At 39.2% G+C, this 20,251-nt stretch overlaps 1 protein-coding gene across 2 annotated transcripts in view; it reads right to left on the reverse strand.

Annotated features, from left to right (window-relative positions):
• limk1a (LIM domain kinase 1a) overlaps positions 1-19,789 on the reverse strand; it is a 51,386-nt gene extending 31,597 nt beyond the window's left edge. Inside the window, exons 1-2 of one of the 2 annotated variants that reach the window (XM_061781284.1) lie at positions 19,592-19,789; positions 16,331-16,430 (exon numbers count right to left, since the gene is read on the reverse strand). In XM_061781284.1, coding sequence (XP_061637268.1) covers positions 16,331-16,430; positions 19,592-19,649 — 158 coding nt within the window. In that variant the 5' untranslated portion in view covers positions 19,650-19,789. Of the gene's footprint in view, positions 1-8,180; positions 8,385-16,330; positions 16,431-19,591 lie in introns of those variants that run through there. The other variant, XM_061781285.1, reaches the window with a different exon arrangement.
• Positions 19,790-20,251: the final 462 nt, after the last annotated feature.

A 20,251-nucleotide genomic window follows, 5' to 3' on the forward strand; every position in this document is an offset into this window, starting at 1 on the left:
ATAAATTCCTCGATCGAAACTTTTTTCTGTTTTTTTTTTATTGGTGCGGATCTGGAGAAAAGTTCTTGCTAAGGGTGAAGTTGTAAACTGATTATTGGATTAGAAGCAATACATGCAAAACTAACACGTACAGGGCTAATGAAAACTTAAACCAATATCAAAGTTAGAATTTATCACTATTTTCCACCACATTTTCCCCTCTTTTATCTGAAGACAATGCCTTAAAACTACACCCAGGTCAGTCTCGGAATATTTACTCTCTAAAACTGAAAAGTGTGCTAATCCCTACTTCCTGATACACGAGTGTGCGCATGCAAAAAAACATAAAAAAATACAAATTCTGTTTTCTTGTTCATAATCTGTCTAAATCTGTGCCCCTACCAACTGTGACTAAGTGAGTGTCTACCCCACTTCCTTCCCATCGTTCTGCACGCCCAAGCCCCAGTTTCCAAAACACATGGTCACGTTCCCCATTTTACTGGCATTTCTGAGCTTGGTTCCTCATGCGTACAGCTATAAACCAGTGCATTTCTTACTTTGACTTTGGTCAAGGTTATCTCTGACAGCAAGCCTGCTGATTCGCACTAACCTTGCAATGCCTGAATACACAATTTATTCATCCCCCACTTCATCGCAGACACACCCTCTCTCTTGAGAATCTGCATGCAGTACTTTGTGAAAGACCAACATACTGTAGCAGAGCTGCTTTGGTATGCAGCACGTTTGGGTGGGAGGAGACTTGGAAGTGGGTCAAAGCTTTCAGGAGATGTCAGCAGCATCTAGACAGGAGCTACTTAGCTGTCCTTTTGCCCTGTGCACTTTAATAACTTCACCAGAGATACATTCACAAAAACTCTGCAAACCCATGCCAAGACAAATTCATACCTAGGGGGTACTCAGATGTGATTCATTTTCCGTGCAAACATATGTTGCTGGGAGTGGGAGCAAAAAGCCAGTGATTGGGGAATACATTAGTGGCAACCAAATTGAGATGGCCTTATGATAAGAGTCTCAAAACAGGATATAATCAAGTTTTTCATTAGGGGGGAAAACAGTAAATATTCAGTCATTATTGCACATCCAAAAGGATCACATTTGTGTATTTTTTGCGTGACTGAATTTGAAGTTGCATGGGCCGTAAGAGGATTATCAGCATGAAATAGTCTTTGCACACTTTATTTCATGCATGTGCACGCACACGCACACACAAAATAAAAATGTGAAAATATCAACAAGAACTGGTGATTTGTTGAATTCAAGGAACAAGACAAAATTATCTTAGGATGGAATTTATAACCACATAAAAATTAAAAGGGGGTCAGAGCAGATTTGAGACACCCAGCTGGGATCCCCTAGGGGCCTGAAAACTGCCAATAGCAGAGGAGCTAGGAATGGAGGAGTCAAGCTCGTAAATCGAAAACTGTCGCCTCCCTCCTAATTCCTTTTTCCAGGTCAAACTCAGCCAGCTTGCTTCCATGTCTCTCACCTTTTTCTGTCTGTCTGAGACCACACAAACAAACTAGTGGCCCTCTGAGGTTTACTGGACTGGTTGCAAGACTGCAAGAGGAAAACAAAAAAACAAAAAAAGACTACAAATTGTTGATCTGCAATCGCCTAGTGTTCTAGGCCTGACTTGGTCTTGCAGGTCCCTGAGAACAGGGTTTCTTTATAAAAACATCTTTCAGTGAGACTTTTCAAAAGTCCAAAGAAATTGAATTTCATGTTTTCCACTTTAGCCTTTGATTCATTCGTTCATAAAAGAAAAATAACACTTGATGAGCTGTGAATGGGAGTAGTTGTTTTATCTCTACGTGCCTTGCGATTTACTGGCAAACCAGTCCAGGGTCTTGCCCAAAGTCAGCTGGGAAAGGCTTCAACTATCTGGCAACCCTAACGCGGAAAACCCCTACAGAAGATGAACAACACTCGACTAGACAACTGTATCGGACCCACTGGAAATAGCCCCTTCGAAAAGAATACTGGTCATTTTAAAGCCAAAGCTCCCAGTGACTTTTAGAAGCCCAGTGAGTTATAGGATATTTTCATTTTTTTCTCTCCACTCAAATAGAAAAAAAGCTCTCGAACTGACACAACACACAGCCTAACAGTAGTGCACGGCTTACAACGAAGGAACAAGGGATTATTGGAACCATAATGAGTAGTTGTGGAAGAAAAAAATTGACAAATGGTTGAAGGGGGACAGCTTAATTATATGCTTTTGTGTTTTGTGGCATGGCTGCTAGAACCCTTTTCTGTAGTTTAGCAATGTAAGCAAATCTGCATTATGTAAAGTTTTATTAAAAGTAGCATGTTTGCAGATGTTAACAAAAGTATAACAAATGTATTTCATTCATCTTGTTGGATTGTTGTAACACAATTTCCTTCTCGACCATTCAACCACTTCGGTACCATTACAAAATCGGCCCTCTATATTGTCACTGTTTTCTTTACCCCTGTTGTTTTTGCAAAGTCAGTTGAAATAGATGGAAACACTGAAAGGGGAGCAGATTCTTGTAACTTTTGTAAACTTTTCTATCCCAAAGCAGTTATTAGAAGATTTAATCGCAATTAGGTTCAAGTGCATGTGTATCACAGCGGTCAAAATCATTTTAAATACATAATGGCCTCCACATGGCGCTCATTCATGTTTATTAGAGGCCCTGAAGTAATGTTATTAGACATTTTTTATGATGTAATATAGTTTGGAACATCTGTGCATCCTATTAATCATGTGGAGCACCAGACTCGGGTCAAAACTGAACATGATTAATTTGTCCCTGGTCATATGAATGAATGACTGTTGGATGAGACAATTGTGCTGAAGACAACGAAAATGTGCTGAATGAATGTACAGTGGACCCCCCACTATTCGCGGGGGAATGGGAGCGGGGTCGGCCGCCAATTGTGAAAATCCTCTAATAATTGATGCTTATTTTAATTGCATTTAAAAAAAAAACTTTTTTAACCCCAAAAATTCGAGAATAAGAGGGGCTTTACCCCTGATAAGCATTTTTCATGAAAAACAGGGGTTGCCCCGCCCCACCCCACCCCTCAAAAAAAATGTAAAAAAAAAGATTCACCAATATGTGAATTGGAGGTGCCAATGTAATGGATTGAAAGAACTGGATGACATTAAAGAGCAATAAAAATACCAAACAACAAGCCATATATACTAATAAGTGTACTATTCACTTTCAAGTGGCAAATCTAATTGGGATTTCGTGTGTGTAAAACAAGGGATTAATACATTGTTCTCTGCTATATGACATATGGCACAAGTGTCACGAAGAAGCTGAGACTCAAGCGCATTTGTGTGTACAGGTGTTGCCCCTGGACCTTTATATGACGTGCACATTGACACTGGTGAAGGAAGTGGATGGAAGTCACTAAATGGACCCGCTAGACTCAGTCAGTTGACTGATGTAAACCTGAAACATTTACGAGAACACACACACACCACACACACAGCCATACGCACACCCTTCACTTCAGATTCAGTTAGCACACTTTCTCTTCCTATTTTTTAACCTCACAATAGACTTTCACAAGACAGTAAAAAAAAAAAAAAAAAAAAGGGGTTTCCATAACGTAAGTGTGTTACAAGCTAATGTCCGTACAGCAGTGATTCCCAACAAATGAGTGTGCCACGGCTCATTAGTGTGCCGTGAGAGCTCATCGGGTATGCAGTGGGAAATTTGATAATTTCACTTACTGTAATTGGTCTGAAACTTATTTCTTTACTAAAAATAATGTATTTTTGTTCATCTATTCATGCCAGAGACCTTTAATGATGGGCAGAACAATTAAATGACCTTTCACTAAAATATGTATTCACTGTGACTTTTTTATGGTGGTCTGCCATGAACGAAAAATACGTGCCTTTGCTCAGTAAAGGTCAGGAAATACTACACCTACAGCATCATGAAGATGTGCACACACACAACCACGCACACAGAAATGTAGCTGCTTATTAATAATTAAAGCTTCCATCATCATCTATAAATCTCAGAGGGACATCCATCACCTCTATATGCAAGGAATGCTGTTGAGATCTGATCAATATGCCAATATGTCAGGGACAATGACAGAAAACAAGGCAACATTATATTACCAATACTATCACAAATTATCTGACTGATGGTAATGAAAACAAATGTGTCTGCATCAGAGAATGTAGTATTGTACGACTGATGTTTTTCTATAAAGCTGAAATCCACATCGACAAAGACACACACACACACACACACATACAAATCCTGCATCATTCTTCGCACTCATGGGCTCATGCAAATTGAGGGGATTACGGTATCTGTGCCAAAAACCTTCACATTTGCATGGAAGAAAATACCAGCAGGATTCCTTAACACAGAGAATAATACTCCCGATGCGACATCATTTTACCAAATGAATTCAAGTTTTAATGTCGCTCAGCTCTCTCAGTTCCAAGGATCCCTCCCAAAAAACGGTGCCCCTTTTTGAACCCCGTCTTTTCTACTCCTCTCTCGCCATGGCAACCAGGAATGCCACAGCGATGATGTCACCGTTGTGTCTGAGAGAAAGCTTTAACTCCCCATGCTGACCTTCCACCCTCTCTTTGTTGGGCAGCATCAAACCAGGAAATCCCTTAGCCAATGAGATTATGACTCCTGTGACCTTGGCAATATCGAGTGGAAATCTGCATTCATGGTTGAACATTTACTTCATTTGAAGGATTCACACCAAGCATTTTAAACATCACCGCCTTTCCTCTGGGGGACGAACAGACGCTCTGGGGTGACACTGTATTTGTGGCTCTATTCAGCTGGTAAACAGGAGTTTGGGCAGCATGTGAGTAAAGGCTGCGCACGGCAGCAGTTTGCTTTGTGAGAGTTAAGCTGCGAGCTCAGTCTGGGAACTTCTCACTTGTTTCACTGCCAGGGGAACAATAAAAGAAAACTCTGGAAACTATGATTGTTGTTCAGCAGGATTCAGGAGACAGAAGAACGTCTGCTCATCAGCATTTAGAGAAGGGTCTGCGTCAGACTAGTAATGCTTCAACATGAATTCTGAACAACAGGAAGCTGAATCCTAAACACGACAATGTTGCTATACGATAAGTATAAGAAGACCAGTTTGGCAGATAGTTAACAATTCTCCCAAAAAAAAAAAAAAAAAAAAAAAGAGACCATGTGGTTACTTGACGCGGTGTATTGCCACTTCCAGTTGAAGTTTACTGCCAAACTAAACAAAGCAAAGACAATTACACGTTTCTTTAAGCAAATCTGATAACTTTGTCAGACAAAAGTCTGCTAGCTTAATACTAACGTACAATGCAAAACATCAAAGACTAGCGGCTAACAAACTAGCATTAATTTTGCGGCGTCTCAACCCTATTTGAACAAAAATGGTGCAGCAACACATACAGTCATAATAATCACAGGCTCATATTTTTTATCCTCTGCAAAAAACAGCTACCGTAGTATTACGCAGCTTACTGAGTCGTATTGAGCTTTTTTCGTGGATAGACATATGCATGTATTATACTGCCCCCTGGCGGCCAAGGCTTGCACACCAGAAGAAGCAACACAGTAAATATGTGAAATCATGATGCGCAAACTGTTTCATGAAACAAAATTCTTGAAATGCTATTTCATTGTCATTACTGTATGTTTTTATGAAGTACAATATTGTTATGTGCTATTTATTAAATGGAAAAACACTAGACAACATTTCTTGCTGGTGTTTAATGGGGAGCTGGAACAGACCATGAGCATTTCCATTCATTTCAATGGGGAAGGATGATATGCGAGACGAATGTTTTCAGTCGTAAGTCAGGGCACCACTGTAATTTTCTCTCCCAACAATTGATTCAATTATTATTTTGGAGTTTAAACTTTGGATTGAGATTCAGAAAATCTTAATTTAGCCTTGGGCCTTCCTGTGTGGAGTTTTCATTTTCTTCTCATGCTCTTATGGTTTTTTCCCCCGGGTCTTTCTTCCAAATTCCAAAAACATGCATTTTAGGGTAACTGAAGACTATGTGCCCTGTGATTGGCTGGTGACCAGTCCGAGGTGTACAACCCCTCTCCCTCAGTCAGTTGGGATAGGCTCCAGCTAACCTGTGTGACATGATTGAAGACAAGCAGTCGAGGAGATGGATGGATTAATAAAAAACAATGTTTTGTTTGAAAAATGGCGCAGCAGACAGAACTAAACATCAAACTTATATGGCACATATATTTGATTTAAAAAATATTAGTTGAATCAGTTTTCCACGCAGAAGCCATGATCGTTTTATTGATTATGTTCATGTGAGTGTTATTTATAGTGTCTAACTCCAAAGGCCCTTTTGCAAGGATTTATGGAAACTGAAATATGGATTTTTATTTGTATATGAAGTTAGATTAATCACATGATATAAGATTTAAATCTATCTCGTACCAAGGCAGAACAATTTAATTTTAAAAGGGATTAACAATAGTAGTGAAAGCCAAAGGTGTCACAGGCAGATGATGGTTATAAATCAAACTACATTGACATACAGGACAAATCATTCTTATCATTTGCAAGTGTTATAAGCTCAAATTAACCCTGGGAACTACGTGGCATTGTTGGAATCCGACAGGCCACACATTTTTAATTTAACTTTAAAGAGATCGAGACAAAAAATTGTAGTCCCAGGTTCCACTGTACAGTTATAGAGTGCAATTGACCTGTAATCCACTATTGTATAGAATACAAAGACAAACATAGAAAAGATAAAAAGACACAGTAGCAAGTAAATATACATTAGTGTTTGGTAAAATTAGTTTGAGCACTGAACAGAACTGAACAAGAAGTGTAATTTTGAAGGATTAACTCATTCACTGCCAGCCCTCCCAGTTAACATGGATATTTGACTTCAAAAGCCGTCAATGGCAGTGAATGTGTTTTAATTATTATTTTGAAGTTAGTTTGAAGATCCAACTACCACATATTGGTTCATTAACAACTCAAATTGTACACTTTAACATTATGCTGTTGGAAGGAAAGAAGAACTTAATTTAAAAAAAATCTATCACAAGCATTCACGATGAACCTTTAGCAGCATTTAAAAAAAATCAATCACAAAATACGTCTCCACCTACGATAAACAAGGTGAAGTCAATAACCATGTTGTGTATTTGCATCCAGGCAGAAGTTGAAGTGGTTAAGAGTTGATCTAAAGCATGGTGAGCATAAATTAAAGAAGTGGGAGGCCAAAGTGATCATAACAATGAGAAGTCAGAAGTGAAAGAAAGACACACTAAGATTTTTCAATGACTCAATGCCATTAATTTTATATTCTGAGCCATTTATTCCCTCACCACGTCACTCAAACCATTTAAAAGGGCTTGCATATAAAATCACAAAGGGAAGTGAAACAACAAAGTCAAATGCATCATTTGACTGATCAGTGACCACAGATAAATCTTTAGCACGCAGTAGAATTTATATAGTAATTAATAAAAAAATCCAACTTTGTGCCTTAATGAATTAACGACTTTAATTTGTCTTTGAAGGGCGAACGTGACCATGCTCCGAAATACAAGTAATATCCATTAAATATGTCCTAATATATTTCCCTTGTATGATTGTTGTCCGATTCTATTATTCTCATACACCATTCAAGTGTATGGACAATTTGACTCATTTCAATATCTGTCTTGTATATGAAAATGAAAATCTATGTTTCAACAATTAGATCTAAGGTAACTTAATTGTCATGCCATTCAGGTACATGCACAATAATAGGAAGTCGGTCCCAACTTTGTAGTTCCACTCAGAGTGGCAAACGGCTCGCAGTCATGTCTGTTGTAATAAATTCAAGTCTGTTTTGTTCTATATCTTGTCATATGTATTTGTTGACTTTACGGCAATATAATAATATATTTTGGGATTTCTGGTTCCCAGGAAGAACTAAATGTCTTATTTGGGTCATGGACTGAAAAGAATTGAGGAAACCCTGTATATATTTTACAGATTTACCTATTAGTCAGATTTAAAGCATATTTTTTACAGCTTGAACAAGAGAGTGCTATAAGTGCACATTCCTTGAAGCTTAGAATCAAGTGTATAAAAAGTCATTACTAAGCAGATCTCATGACAGAAGTTATACTTTACACCTCCATAAAACTGTTAAAAAGTTCCATCCAGCACATCACTTCAACCATTCAACTTACTTGGTGTGCTGAAGCTGCCTCTTGCTTTGTTGATTATTTGCTGACATTTCCCCCACAGGACTGAAGGTGTCGTTTTGACACTTAAAAGCCACACTCATGTCCGCAGCACTGATGCTGAACTCACAAAGCGGGACAAGCCTCACAGCCTCGCAGTGACTGTCATCAATGACACTCCCGATTCCGTTTCTCCCTTCCTTTGTTTCCTCCCACAGTGCAGCTGCCTTTTTGGGCTCAACTACTTCCTGTTGTGGGTCTGTCCTCTGGGAACACACTTAACTCTGTGACATCACAGGCTCAATACATTCTTAGCCATCCTATTTCCTCCTTGATTCTTATTATGCAAATCAATGACTGCTCTAAATATCCCCATAAACTCATAAAAATCACAAAAGTAAAAATGAACTATTACAGTAACCCCTCGCTATGTCATGGTTCACGCTTCGCTGTCCCGCTCTATCACAAATTTCTTTTTGTAAGCGTTATTAAAGTTGTTTCACACATTTTTTTCATGCTGTTTGTATAATATTCTTTTGTTATCCATTGCTCTTGCTCTCTCTCGCAATAAGTATGCATTTAAATGTGTTTGTATTGTTTTAAAAGTGTGTTTAAAGACCTTCAAAAAAAACCATGACTGGGGTTATTTAAATAGGGTATTTCAATAAAGCGGATTACAGTTATTCCAGGGGTGATCTGGAACGTAACCCCAACGAAGGAGGGGGGATTACGGTAACCAAGCCGAAAATGATATGTATACAAAGAAAATAGGAAACGGTGAGAGTGGTATTAATTTCATTTAAGTTTATCATTGTGGTTGTAGATTAGTAATACCATCATACTGATGGAGATGTTATTAATATTAGCATCACGCTCATATTTAAAACAGCCAAGCATGTCAGATTCTGGCCTGAGACCACGGAATCAGAATACAGTAGAACCTTGAATACCCTGAGGTCTTAGAAAGATATTGTGTTAGATTGCTGTTTTCCTGTTATTAGACAAAAGAGAAATTGTTTTTCCAATGCATCCAATGCTGCATTTGCAATGGTGATGGTGTGAAATTTTTTATTCGTAAAATGTGAAAGGCAATTAATTGAAAAAAGAACCACTGCCCACTTCTACTGCAGGCCCTATGCCAAAGATGACCAGTAGTGGGAGCTAGGGGGGGGGGTCGAACGAGGCAGACGGCTTCTACTTACAGAAGTGGCAGGCCAGAGTCTGAAGAAAAAACCTCTGAGTACTTTGAAAAGCGCTATATTACAAAAGTGTACATATTATAATAAAAGCGAGTGCCTAAAAAGACAGTAAAACCATCATTTTTATGTTCAATGGTGAAGTCTGCACCCCATCACCAAGCCGCCAAATTACACTTGTCACTTAGTGCACGGGCACGTTGCCAAATCCTGTTACTGTGAAAATCCGTGATAGAGAGACTTTTTTAAACCCCTCCCACACAGTTTAATAAACCCATTTAAACTTATTGAAACACACTTTTTAAAGCACTCCTTAGCGCCTGTTCTCTCTCTCACTTGCAAAGTTATCTAAACAAGAGGCAAAGGGCGCTTGCTTCATGCTGTTTACTTGTCCCCCCGAGTTGAAGTTTACTGTACAATTGAGACAAAATAAAAGACAATTAAACATTGTATATTTCACCAAAATGTTCAACCAAACCATATAATTTTGTTTAATAAATGTCCGCTACCCTAATATTAAGATACAATGCAAAGTGACATGTTTCAGTAAACTATAAACCTTCACACAACTGCTACTTTCACACACATGGAGCAGCAACAAATAAAAACAGAGTATACGACAATAAACATTTACTTGGCCGTGTACTTTCACACACACTCCAGAGACCCAACTACAGCGTTCCCACGCTATATCGCAGTTCAACTATTGCGGATTCACTGCATTGCAATTTTTTTTTTCATATTCATTTTGCACATAATTTACCATAATCGCAGGATTTTGAGGGTATGCTGTAAAGTTTTTGTGGTAAAATAAACACTTCCTGGCCTAAAACGAAACTCTTTAATTAATTTGAAAAAAAAAAAAAAAAAAGAAAGTCATTAAAACACATTAACAAGAATAAAATATACATAGTGTACAGTACTACTGTGCATTACCGTATGCGTAAGAGTTTCAAAGGTGTTTGAGAGTATAAACTGTGTTTATAAGAGTATGGTAGAGGTTAATACAAGTGCAGGGACGATTAACAACAAGTCTGGGGGGATTTACAGCTTTAAAATGCTGTATGTATAAATAATTTAAAAAACTATCTGGTTGCCATTTTGCGGCTTTCACCTAATGCGGGGTGGGTCCAGAACCTAAGCCCCGCGATAAACAAGGGATTACTGTATTAGTATACAAGCAATTTAATAGTGTTTTTTTTTTTTTCATATGTCCCCTTCATAAAAAGACCCTCACAGGTCTTGAACATTTGACATACAGATTCAGGCATATATCTTTGGAAACCAAAATTTGTGTTGTACATTTTTTATACTAGTAAACAGGTTTTTTTTCCCCAACACGATTGCCAATTAAAAAAAAATATTAAAAAAAATAAATCTCTAGATGAATACCCTGTTGCATGCAGTGTAAATTGGGATGTGTGGAGACAAAAGATAGCAAATGGTTGAGGAAGAGAGCAATGAGGAACTCTCGCCACCGTAGCAACACTATAGACATACAGTATCTAGCTGCACTCGGACAACACAGTTAGCTGAGCAAGAAGCCCAAATATTGCACAAACTATAAGCTCTAGAAAATAATATTGTGGATGAATTACGTTTGTGTTTTACAGCCAACATTGAGTCGAGGGCTAGTCGCAAAATGTGCTTAGTGCTCAAGCCAGTTATCGGTTCCATCATCACATTTTCTATTTTGTGTTCATGTACTGCAGCTTGTGTTGCCAGGCAGAGTTGGTGTGCAAGTAGAAGCTTGCTGAGTCACTGCAGACTTTTCTCTTCTCTGCTGCCGAGGCAAACCTCACTGTTACTACAGCAACATCATTTTGACATTTTCGGACGCAGTCAGATACATGCCAGTCTTAAAGCGGGGCCAAATAATTTCATTTTGTAAGTTGCTTTGAAAGATAACATGACGCATAGTGACGTAAAATTGGGTGACATGTATTTCGTAACAGAATGCATGAAAACGTCTCAAGGACCCATGCCTGAAATCAAAACAGATGTGGGTGGAGATTGGCGTCACTTTGTTGAGAATTTCGAGGATTCTTGGAAAGTATAAAATAAATCAGTACAGAATTGAGTGTTCACTTTTTCACACAGGACCATACAGGGTTTTTTTTCTCCCTTAATAATAAAAACCTTCATTTAAAAACAGAATTTTGTGTTTACTTGTGTTGTCTTTGACTAATAGCTAAATTTGTTTGATGATGTGAAATATTTAGGAGTGACAAACATGCAAAAAAAAAAAAGAAATCAGGAAGAAGGCAAACACTTTTTCACACCACTGCATATTTTCCAGTGTCAAACTGCTCCTACAATTAAACCTGTATTGCTCTTTCCTTTGGAATAAGTGTCCCAAAACACATTAAGCCCCAGAAAAAGCAAAACATCTGCAACATTACTATTTTTCCGCTTGCTAAAGTGAGGTCTTGAGGATATGCTGATGTCGGTTTAAACCGAGCTTAGTGACAGGGTTCTTCATAGGGAACATTTAGTCCTCACGGGCAAACATTCAACAAGATGTCAAAATGTCAGTTAATTTGACATACCCCATTTGTGTGTGATTAAGGTTCATGTTTTAGAAAGACAGGGACAATATCTAAAAGAAACACCACCGCCTCCATTTTGTAAATACCAAAAAACTCTCAGTTTGTTTCTAATATTGCTGGCTGTGAGAAGTACATAGTAAATTATGCTTTGTATGTGATGTTTTTCATATCCTACTCACTTGCCTCCTGTTCCAAAAAGGGAAGTAGCAGCGTGCCCTCTGTTGGCCGAACTATGTATTGACAACACTGAAAATCATCATCAGCATCCAATGCTGCATTTGCAATGGTGATGGTGTGAAATTTTTTATTCGTAAAATGTGAAAGGCAATTAAGTTAAAATCAATGAATCAATTTATTAATATAGTCCAGCCAACCAAAAAATTTCCAAAAAATATTACTTTAAACATTGAAGGGCAAAAATCAGTTTTACAAATGCAAAAGTAAGCTCCTTTTCTCCTAACCAAGAGAGTACTTCCATTGTCTGCACGCTACCTAAACAAAATATATATTTGTTTTCACTTTATGTCTTCTTAAGGCCAATTTCATCACATGAGCAAGACATTTCACAATTTAAGCGCCTATCCAGCTGAAGTTACATTTTCCATGTGGGTCTTACTCACAAAGCCAAGTCTTTTGTTTCCATGAAAATCCTTGACGATTTGGATGTTGGTCAGTCATTCGGGGGTGGGGGTGCTTCAGTTAAATACAGTAACACGCTTACACTTCAAGAGGACACAGCACAATGATTTAAAGAGTAAAAATGAAACTTCCCCAGAGGAGTCACCTCCCTACTCACTGACTTGCATACGGCTGCGGTCACAAGTTTGCATACACTCATCATGGGCTAGAATGTCAATTCGGGGATATTAGAGATTCATTTAAACTCTTCTTTTTCCAAGGTGGAACAATTATATAATATGCGTGAACATTAACTTTTAAAGGAGAAATATTATGAAAATATTTCCTAGGTGTCTTAACAAATGGTCTCTGACAATTTTGCATTGTTCAAATTGCAGCACAAGATCCACACTGTGGTTGAAATCACTTTTTCACGTTTCATGGGGACAGAACACTGTCTCATGCAAATTCAGAGTATGGCTTTCATTACCATGACAACGCATGTTACTGTGGACAGAGAGGCAAGCCATGGACTGAGAGGGCCGACTAAGAAAAAAGCCCCTACTCTAAAACCGCCATCTTCTATCTAGACCGAAATGTGCAAGTATTATGGTCATGAAGAGACGTTTTGGCCACAATGACAAGGAATTTGTCTGGAAGACTTATGGAAAGGCTTTCAAACCTAAGAACGCTGGACATACTGTCAAGCATGGTGGTGGTAGCATCATGCTCTGGAGCTGCCCGTGGTACCGGTGCAGTAAATCATGAACGTGACCTACCTCCTGACAAGGATCCCAAACAAAAACTGGTTTTGGAATGGATGAAGCAGGCTTAAATTCATTTTCTGGAATAGCATTTCCAAAACCCTGACCTCAACCTTATTGAACACTTGTGGACTATGCTTAAAAGCTTGGCCAGCATTCTGCCACGAGCTTGTTGATAGCAAAGGTGAAATTGCTAAGGGAGCTTTACCAAATATACAGTAAGTGGAGGTGTACGTTTATATTTGAGAATCTACTGTATGTATAACCCTATGGGGATTCTAAAAATTCCACAATACATTAAAAGTTGTGCATTCAATTGTTGTTGAATTAAAAACAATATTTTAACAGTCATTCAACCCAGGAAAAATAATTATTACATGATGATTAAATCCTAAAAAAGCCCAAATTAATGACATTCTAGCCCATGATGAGCGCAACTCTAGCTATTACCTTATTCATTCATTCGATTTGTTGATATTTAATAGAGCAGAGTGGACGGACACTCAGGGCCGATATGTGACACCTCAAATGAGTGTAAAGGAGCCGACAACACTCAGGGCTGAATAGGCGACACAAGCCTACTTTAAAGGGACACAAAGCAGTGCAGAGCACCATTAATGAGTATCGATTCTGAAGCCACCCAAACAAACACACAGGGCCAACGGTGAGGCCTCCACACACGCACAAAAGCATTCTTGCCACTCGTCCAGATACCCTCCTCGTGTTACCCATTCATACCATTGTGCCGATGGAAATCACTAATGACGCACTGAGCGCTGAGTTTTCCACAAAGCGAGAGTCAATTTGCTGAGCGTCTCAGATGAACGATATGTGAAAGGAGAAGGGAAAGTAGTGTGGGAGGCTGAAACTGAACAGAAGCTGCAAAAGCAATATAAACCACATACAGTAATCCCTCGCTATATCGCGGATTCATTGCGGCTACTCACCTACACATCTTTGGTTCAGTTGGCATTGCTGGCTATTTGAGTATAATGTGACAGTAATGACTCACATAAGGACAATCAGGCTCATTTACTTTGCAGAAAAAGAAACCTTACTGTGCAATTTCAACTCACACATTGGGTAAATTACCCAGTTACTTAGTGATGAAGTGAACATGACCGACATGCCACTGGTTAACATGCATGCCACAGTGAGTTTCATAATAATAATAAAAATCACAAATACCAACCTAGCCCGACATACAGTATAGCTAATGCACACACTCACAACAATAAGGAACAATATGGAACTGGTTGGGTCAACTATATGGAACAGATGCAAAGAAAGAGCAACGTTGAGCTTGATTTTCTACAACCTGTAGTTAAAGAGAGCACCGCAATGAATTCCGGGAAGCAACAGCAAGCAACATGAGGCTTTGCACTGCCTACAATGGCGAGACCGTGACTGTGAGGCAGATTGCTGAATGCTTTAGCCAGCAAATCGCCTGTTTTTCACATGTTCGCCTGGGTTGACTTTCATGTCACTCAATCAGAGCACACCCACCTTTTAAAGGCATGTGCTTGTGTAACGTGTGTCGATGGTGACCTAATAACTGCACCTCTCAAAGGTATCGCACATTGACATTGAATTACATAGCAGGAACAATCTGTGACTCTATATACAGTGCCCCATCTTACGAGTTTTCCGAGTTAAGGGCCGTCGCTTGGTCGATTATGTGCTTTGTATTGCGAGCCAAAGTTACATTACGAGCGAGCTTGCTTGAGTGACGTGGAAAAAAAAAAAAATGGAGAGCACGTTCATCAGTTTCTTGACCGGGACAAACAGTTAAACACACAAATACAAAATAAAAACACTCGCTAGGAGTAGCAGGCCAAAACTCACGTCCAAATGCTCACATGCAGATGAACCGCTGGCCATGTTTCTGATATCATTCACTTGGTCACTCCCTAAAGGCACATATACAACTCAAAAGACTTTGGCTTATCCTAATGTACAGTAATTACATTTTATTTATTTCCATTCTCTATACAATGCAGTGCTATATATATATATATATAAATATGTGGTGTTTTTTGGGGTGCTAGAATGGCTTAATTCATTTAAATGGGGAACCTTGATTTCATGTACAAGTAAATTGAGTTACAACCTCGGTCACAGAAGGATTTGAACGCATAAGTGTTAAAGCCCTTTGAGTACCTTGAAGACAGAAAAGTGCTATACAAGTGAAAGTCCATCATAAGGCAAGGTACCACTGTATTGATTTATACATTTCTCTAATGTCGTCTCTGAGAATTAAATCATGTATATTTCTGGTGACATATTACATGGTTCAAAAAGCAGGAATAGGTTTACATACAAAGCCACACGTGTACTCGACACTTCCAACACGTGCACGTGCGCTGTGTGCTCAGGCAAGTTACCGGCACCATCAGCCACTATCCAAGTGTCAAAATGGCTCCTCGTGAGAACGCATGGGCACCTTGGCGGACCGGCCATTAGCGTAAAAATGTGAGTGGCAGAGGCACCCAAATTACTTTGGATGAATGTGTCCCACTTGTCATTTCAACATAGTCATAAAACACTCAAGAACAACACAGGCTGATTTCCAAAGTAAGACATCCAAGAAACTGAAATGGGATACCTATAGTGCAGTGGTTTTCAAACTTTTTACACCAAGTACCATCCCCCAAAAAATACTTGGCTCTCCATGTACCTCAGTCACGACCAGCATTAAAATGCAGTAGCGTAGTAGAACTAAGTGTTTTTTGTTGAGTTTTATTCCCATGTAATATTATTGTAAACCAATGTAACATTATGGATAATTTTAACACTGCTTAAATATCAGAAATAAATAAATGTTTAAAAACAAACCGTTCTTAAAGATTAAATGCAAATGTATTAAAGTTAAAAGTTAAATACAACTCAACTGTATTTAGGCAGTGATTCTTTGGGGAGGGAGCCCGCTTACCACTGGTGAGAATCACTGCTGTATGTACAGTATCGATTTAGGTACACGTTTGAAGCTAGTCCATTCATGGAGCTATGGTACAGTACATCCGCTGTACCTGAAGCAGACGATGTGCCAGTCAGTGTTGAGAGCCTGAAGGTACTGCTCATCGTAGATCCTCAATTTGCACCCCGCACACACGGGTAAACTTTCTCCAGCTGGAACGACAGCGACACACGAAGGGCGTAAGTACGATGAAATAGACGCTACTGCAAACAAGACCGACAAAGATCGTGAACATATTGTTAAGGTTAATATTTCGCTAATAGTGTCAATCATAACAGGAAAAAAATCATCCCGTCATTTAAAAAGAAATTAACTGTTGTTCCAAAGAACACAGTTAGCTGTGTCAGGAAAGCTTGTTCAGGCCCGCATTAAAGAAATGCTGAAGTAAATCTGCATCTTAAAGGTGGAGGAGGCAGGAGGAGAAACAGACATTACATCACAGCATTACAGCTCACTTCAGCACATTTTAAAGTTAATCCATCTAAAAGTACATCACACACCCTTTTACATCTGAGGCTATGAAGACATAACTGCATTGAGAGGCTGAGTAAGAGACGTTAGTGTACTGCATCATTATCAGTCAATACGCTGCTTTGTTACAGATCGCACACTCCATTGTACAACCCCAATTCCAATGAAGTTGGAAATACAAACAGAATACAATGATTTGCAAATAATGTTCGACCCATATTTAATTGAATACACTACAAAGACAAGATATTTAATGTTCAAACTGATAAACTTTATTGTTTTGTGCAAACAATCATTAACTTGGAATTTTATGGCTGCAACACGTTCCAAAAAAGCTGAGACAGGGTCATGTTTACTACTGTGTTACATCACCTTTTCTTCAATTTCTTCATTCAATAAACGTTTGGGAACTGAGGACACTAATTGTTCAAGCTTTGTCGATGGAATTCTTTCCCATTCTTGCTTGATGTACAGCTTCAGCTGTTCAACAGTCCGAGGTCTCCGTTGTCATCTTTCACGCTTCATAATGCGCCACACATTTTGAATGGGAGGCAGGTCTGGACTGCAGGCAGGCCAGTCTAGTATCCGCATACTAACTAGAAAGTTGTCAGTTAGTATATTTTTCTGAACACACAACAAATGTACCATAATAACATTGTAATGACTACTGAATGCTTTTGTAACAACATAAATACAGTAGACATGTGTATCCATACTCGGTACTCATTGTGTAATAACATAGTCGTGTTAAATGTTGCTGAATACTCACGTGTTTACAACAATGTAATTGCAGACAGTGAAAAATATTGATTACGATGTAGCCATCAAATTGACTGCAGAGCTTTGCATCACATTTGTTTTGTATGTGTAAATTTTATATTTTTTTGAATAAACATTTTTTTTAATTGAGGTGAAATACGTTCCGTGACAAATCTATCACAGCTGGCTAATGGAATCAAATAAACCAAGATATGGGCATGTACCTAAATAAGAGCTTTTTACCTTTGAGTCCCCACCTCTTAAAAGTACTTCATTTTTGTAATGGCTTGCTGTAGTTCAGTAATCTCATTGACAAGGAGGGCAATGCCGATGATGGCCACTAATGTCTCTCCACTCTCCTTCCACCTCAGCTCTTCATTAATTCATATTCATCACCTTGTCTCTTTATTATGGAGCACTTCACTTGGTCATTATTGCAGATTCCGGTGTTTGTAACGGCCACTGAAAGACACTAATAGCTCCGATAAAAGGCAAACAAATAGACAGTCCACACAAGCGCAAACACTGCATTTCTCCTGACTCATATCTGAACACACAGTGACTTATACAAGTAGCAGTCCACTGCAACATCATGTGAGTCATCACAGTCAAATCAGCCCAGTTTGTGCTGCGACTGCTCTGGGATAATTACTCATTTTTGGATTTTTGTCTTAAACAGACAATGTGCATCTTACGAAGGAAACATTTGCAATGAAATGTTTAGATCAGGAGCTAGATGAATAAGATGGATGAGTGGCTAGCTAAAGGTTACATAGCTAGGTGGGTTGCTGACAAATTTGTCAGATAGAATGGTAGGTAAACAAGGATGCTCGGTAGGTATGTTGGGTTTTGCTCGCTAGAGTGTTACATATGGAGGTGAGTAGCTGGCTACTTTTTTAGATACAGTATATTGGTACGATCCAGCAAGGTTACTAGAGAGGGATGTTGTAGTTGGCTAGATGGTAATGATGTCTACTTAACTAGGTGACTATTTGTAGATAGGCATGTTGAGTGACAAACAGAGAAAAAATAAATAAACAACAAAGCTCATCTCACCTTCACCGGAAAACAACTTTATGATTACCAAAACTTCATATTCATGTCCTGTTGACTCACAAGACTTTTAGGAGGTGTGCACCCTGTTATATCAGGCGTAAAAATAACAGCATTTGATAAAAAGAACATCTTGCTGAGTGTCAAACATGATGGCGGCACTGTGATGGTCTGAGGTCGCTTTGCTTCTTCAGGACCTCGTCGACCTGCCCCAACACCCCAAAAAGATGAGGGTTTCGGAGTGGCCAAGTCAAAGTTCGGACCAATTGAGATGCTCTGGTTAAATAGGCAGCACATACTCAAAAATCCTTCAATATGAATTAGTTTGAACAAAAGTGTGGGCCAAAATTTCTCCACAGTGATTTAACCACTCAATTGCTATTTTTACGTAGGGTCAGATACATTTAGATTTTTTTACCCAAATGAAATCATCATCATTTAGAAAGGGCATTTTACATTTTCTTGGGCTGCTGTTAAGTGATATTAAAATCGGTGTGATGGTCTGAAAGTGTGATAAATATGCAAAAAGATATATTTAACTTTTTCACAGCACTTTAGGTAGAAAGATAGTATGGGTGGATAGTCGGTAGCTGACATAGATAGATAGATAGATAGATAGATAAATAGATAGATAGATATTTTTTTGGAAATACGGAATATGATTTGGATTCTATTAAGATTGTGCATGCAAAGATAATGCAGTGTAACGTAAGTAACGGTATGAACGCAATGCATATGCGTATATTCAGCACAGGGACAAGAAGAATATGCTTGAGAAATCGCCACGAGACTGAGTGTGCATGACCTGGAGGTGAACACTTGCACGCAAGCATGACGAAGGAGGCAACATGGCTTCATTTAGACCACCATCTGGAAGTGCATCCCGACCGACACTCGTTGTAAATACGACACATATTAGAAGAAAATCAAACAGCTCGACTTGTTTTGCCCAAAACCATCGCAAGTCCCGCCCGGGCGGTATACTAGGGGATGACATTTCAAACGCTCTTTTTTGGGGGGGGTTATTTACCATCCTCCTCTCCCATGCGTCCGTCCTTCCAGGTGCAGCAGAGCAGCATCAACCGCATTCACTCTCGGACAGAGAGCCAGGAGACTCTGGTCGACGGACAACCTGTGCCCAACCACCTCAGGCCGTCGGTGTCGTGGCGGCGGTTGGTTCGGGCTCTTCCTTCCTGCTGCCCGCTCCGGGTCTGTGCGCCTCATCTGCTGGGCTTCATTCAAGAGGGCAGCCGTCCAATGAAGATGCGCGACCGGCCACAGGACGAGTCTGATTGGCCGAGAACGGTTAGGCCCGCCCCTCCTTGTACAAGGGGACACTGGTGGGCGGGAAGTAGCGTGACTGCTAGAAAGATACCGTGGGTTTAATATTTAAACCTTTTTTTTGCTAGTTTGTGAACTAACTGATCAATGGACACACAGGTAAAACATAGACAGTCCTACACGGTTGAGCATTCTGTGGATTCACCTGTTCGCAGGTGTTTTGTGTTGGATTCACAGATTAGCATTAGCAGTGTTAACAGTGTTAACTTCTAATAACGGCACATACAGTATTTGATAATGAAGTTGTTTATGTGTTGGGATGGGGAGGTAGCTGTCTGCTGCATGCACCACGTGCACAGATATGAACACTAATTTCTAAGTGTATATAGTGTAGTGTATGAAGTGCTGC

Source organism: Phyllopteryx taeniolatus, chromosome 8, assembly GCF_024500385.1.
Source record: "Phyllopteryx taeniolatus isolate TA_2022b chromosome 8, UOR_Ptae_1.2, whole genome shotgun sequence".
Classification (NCBI taxonomy): Eukaryota; Metazoa; Chordata; class Actinopteri; order Syngnathiformes; family Syngnathidae; genus Phyllopteryx; species Phyllopteryx taeniolatus.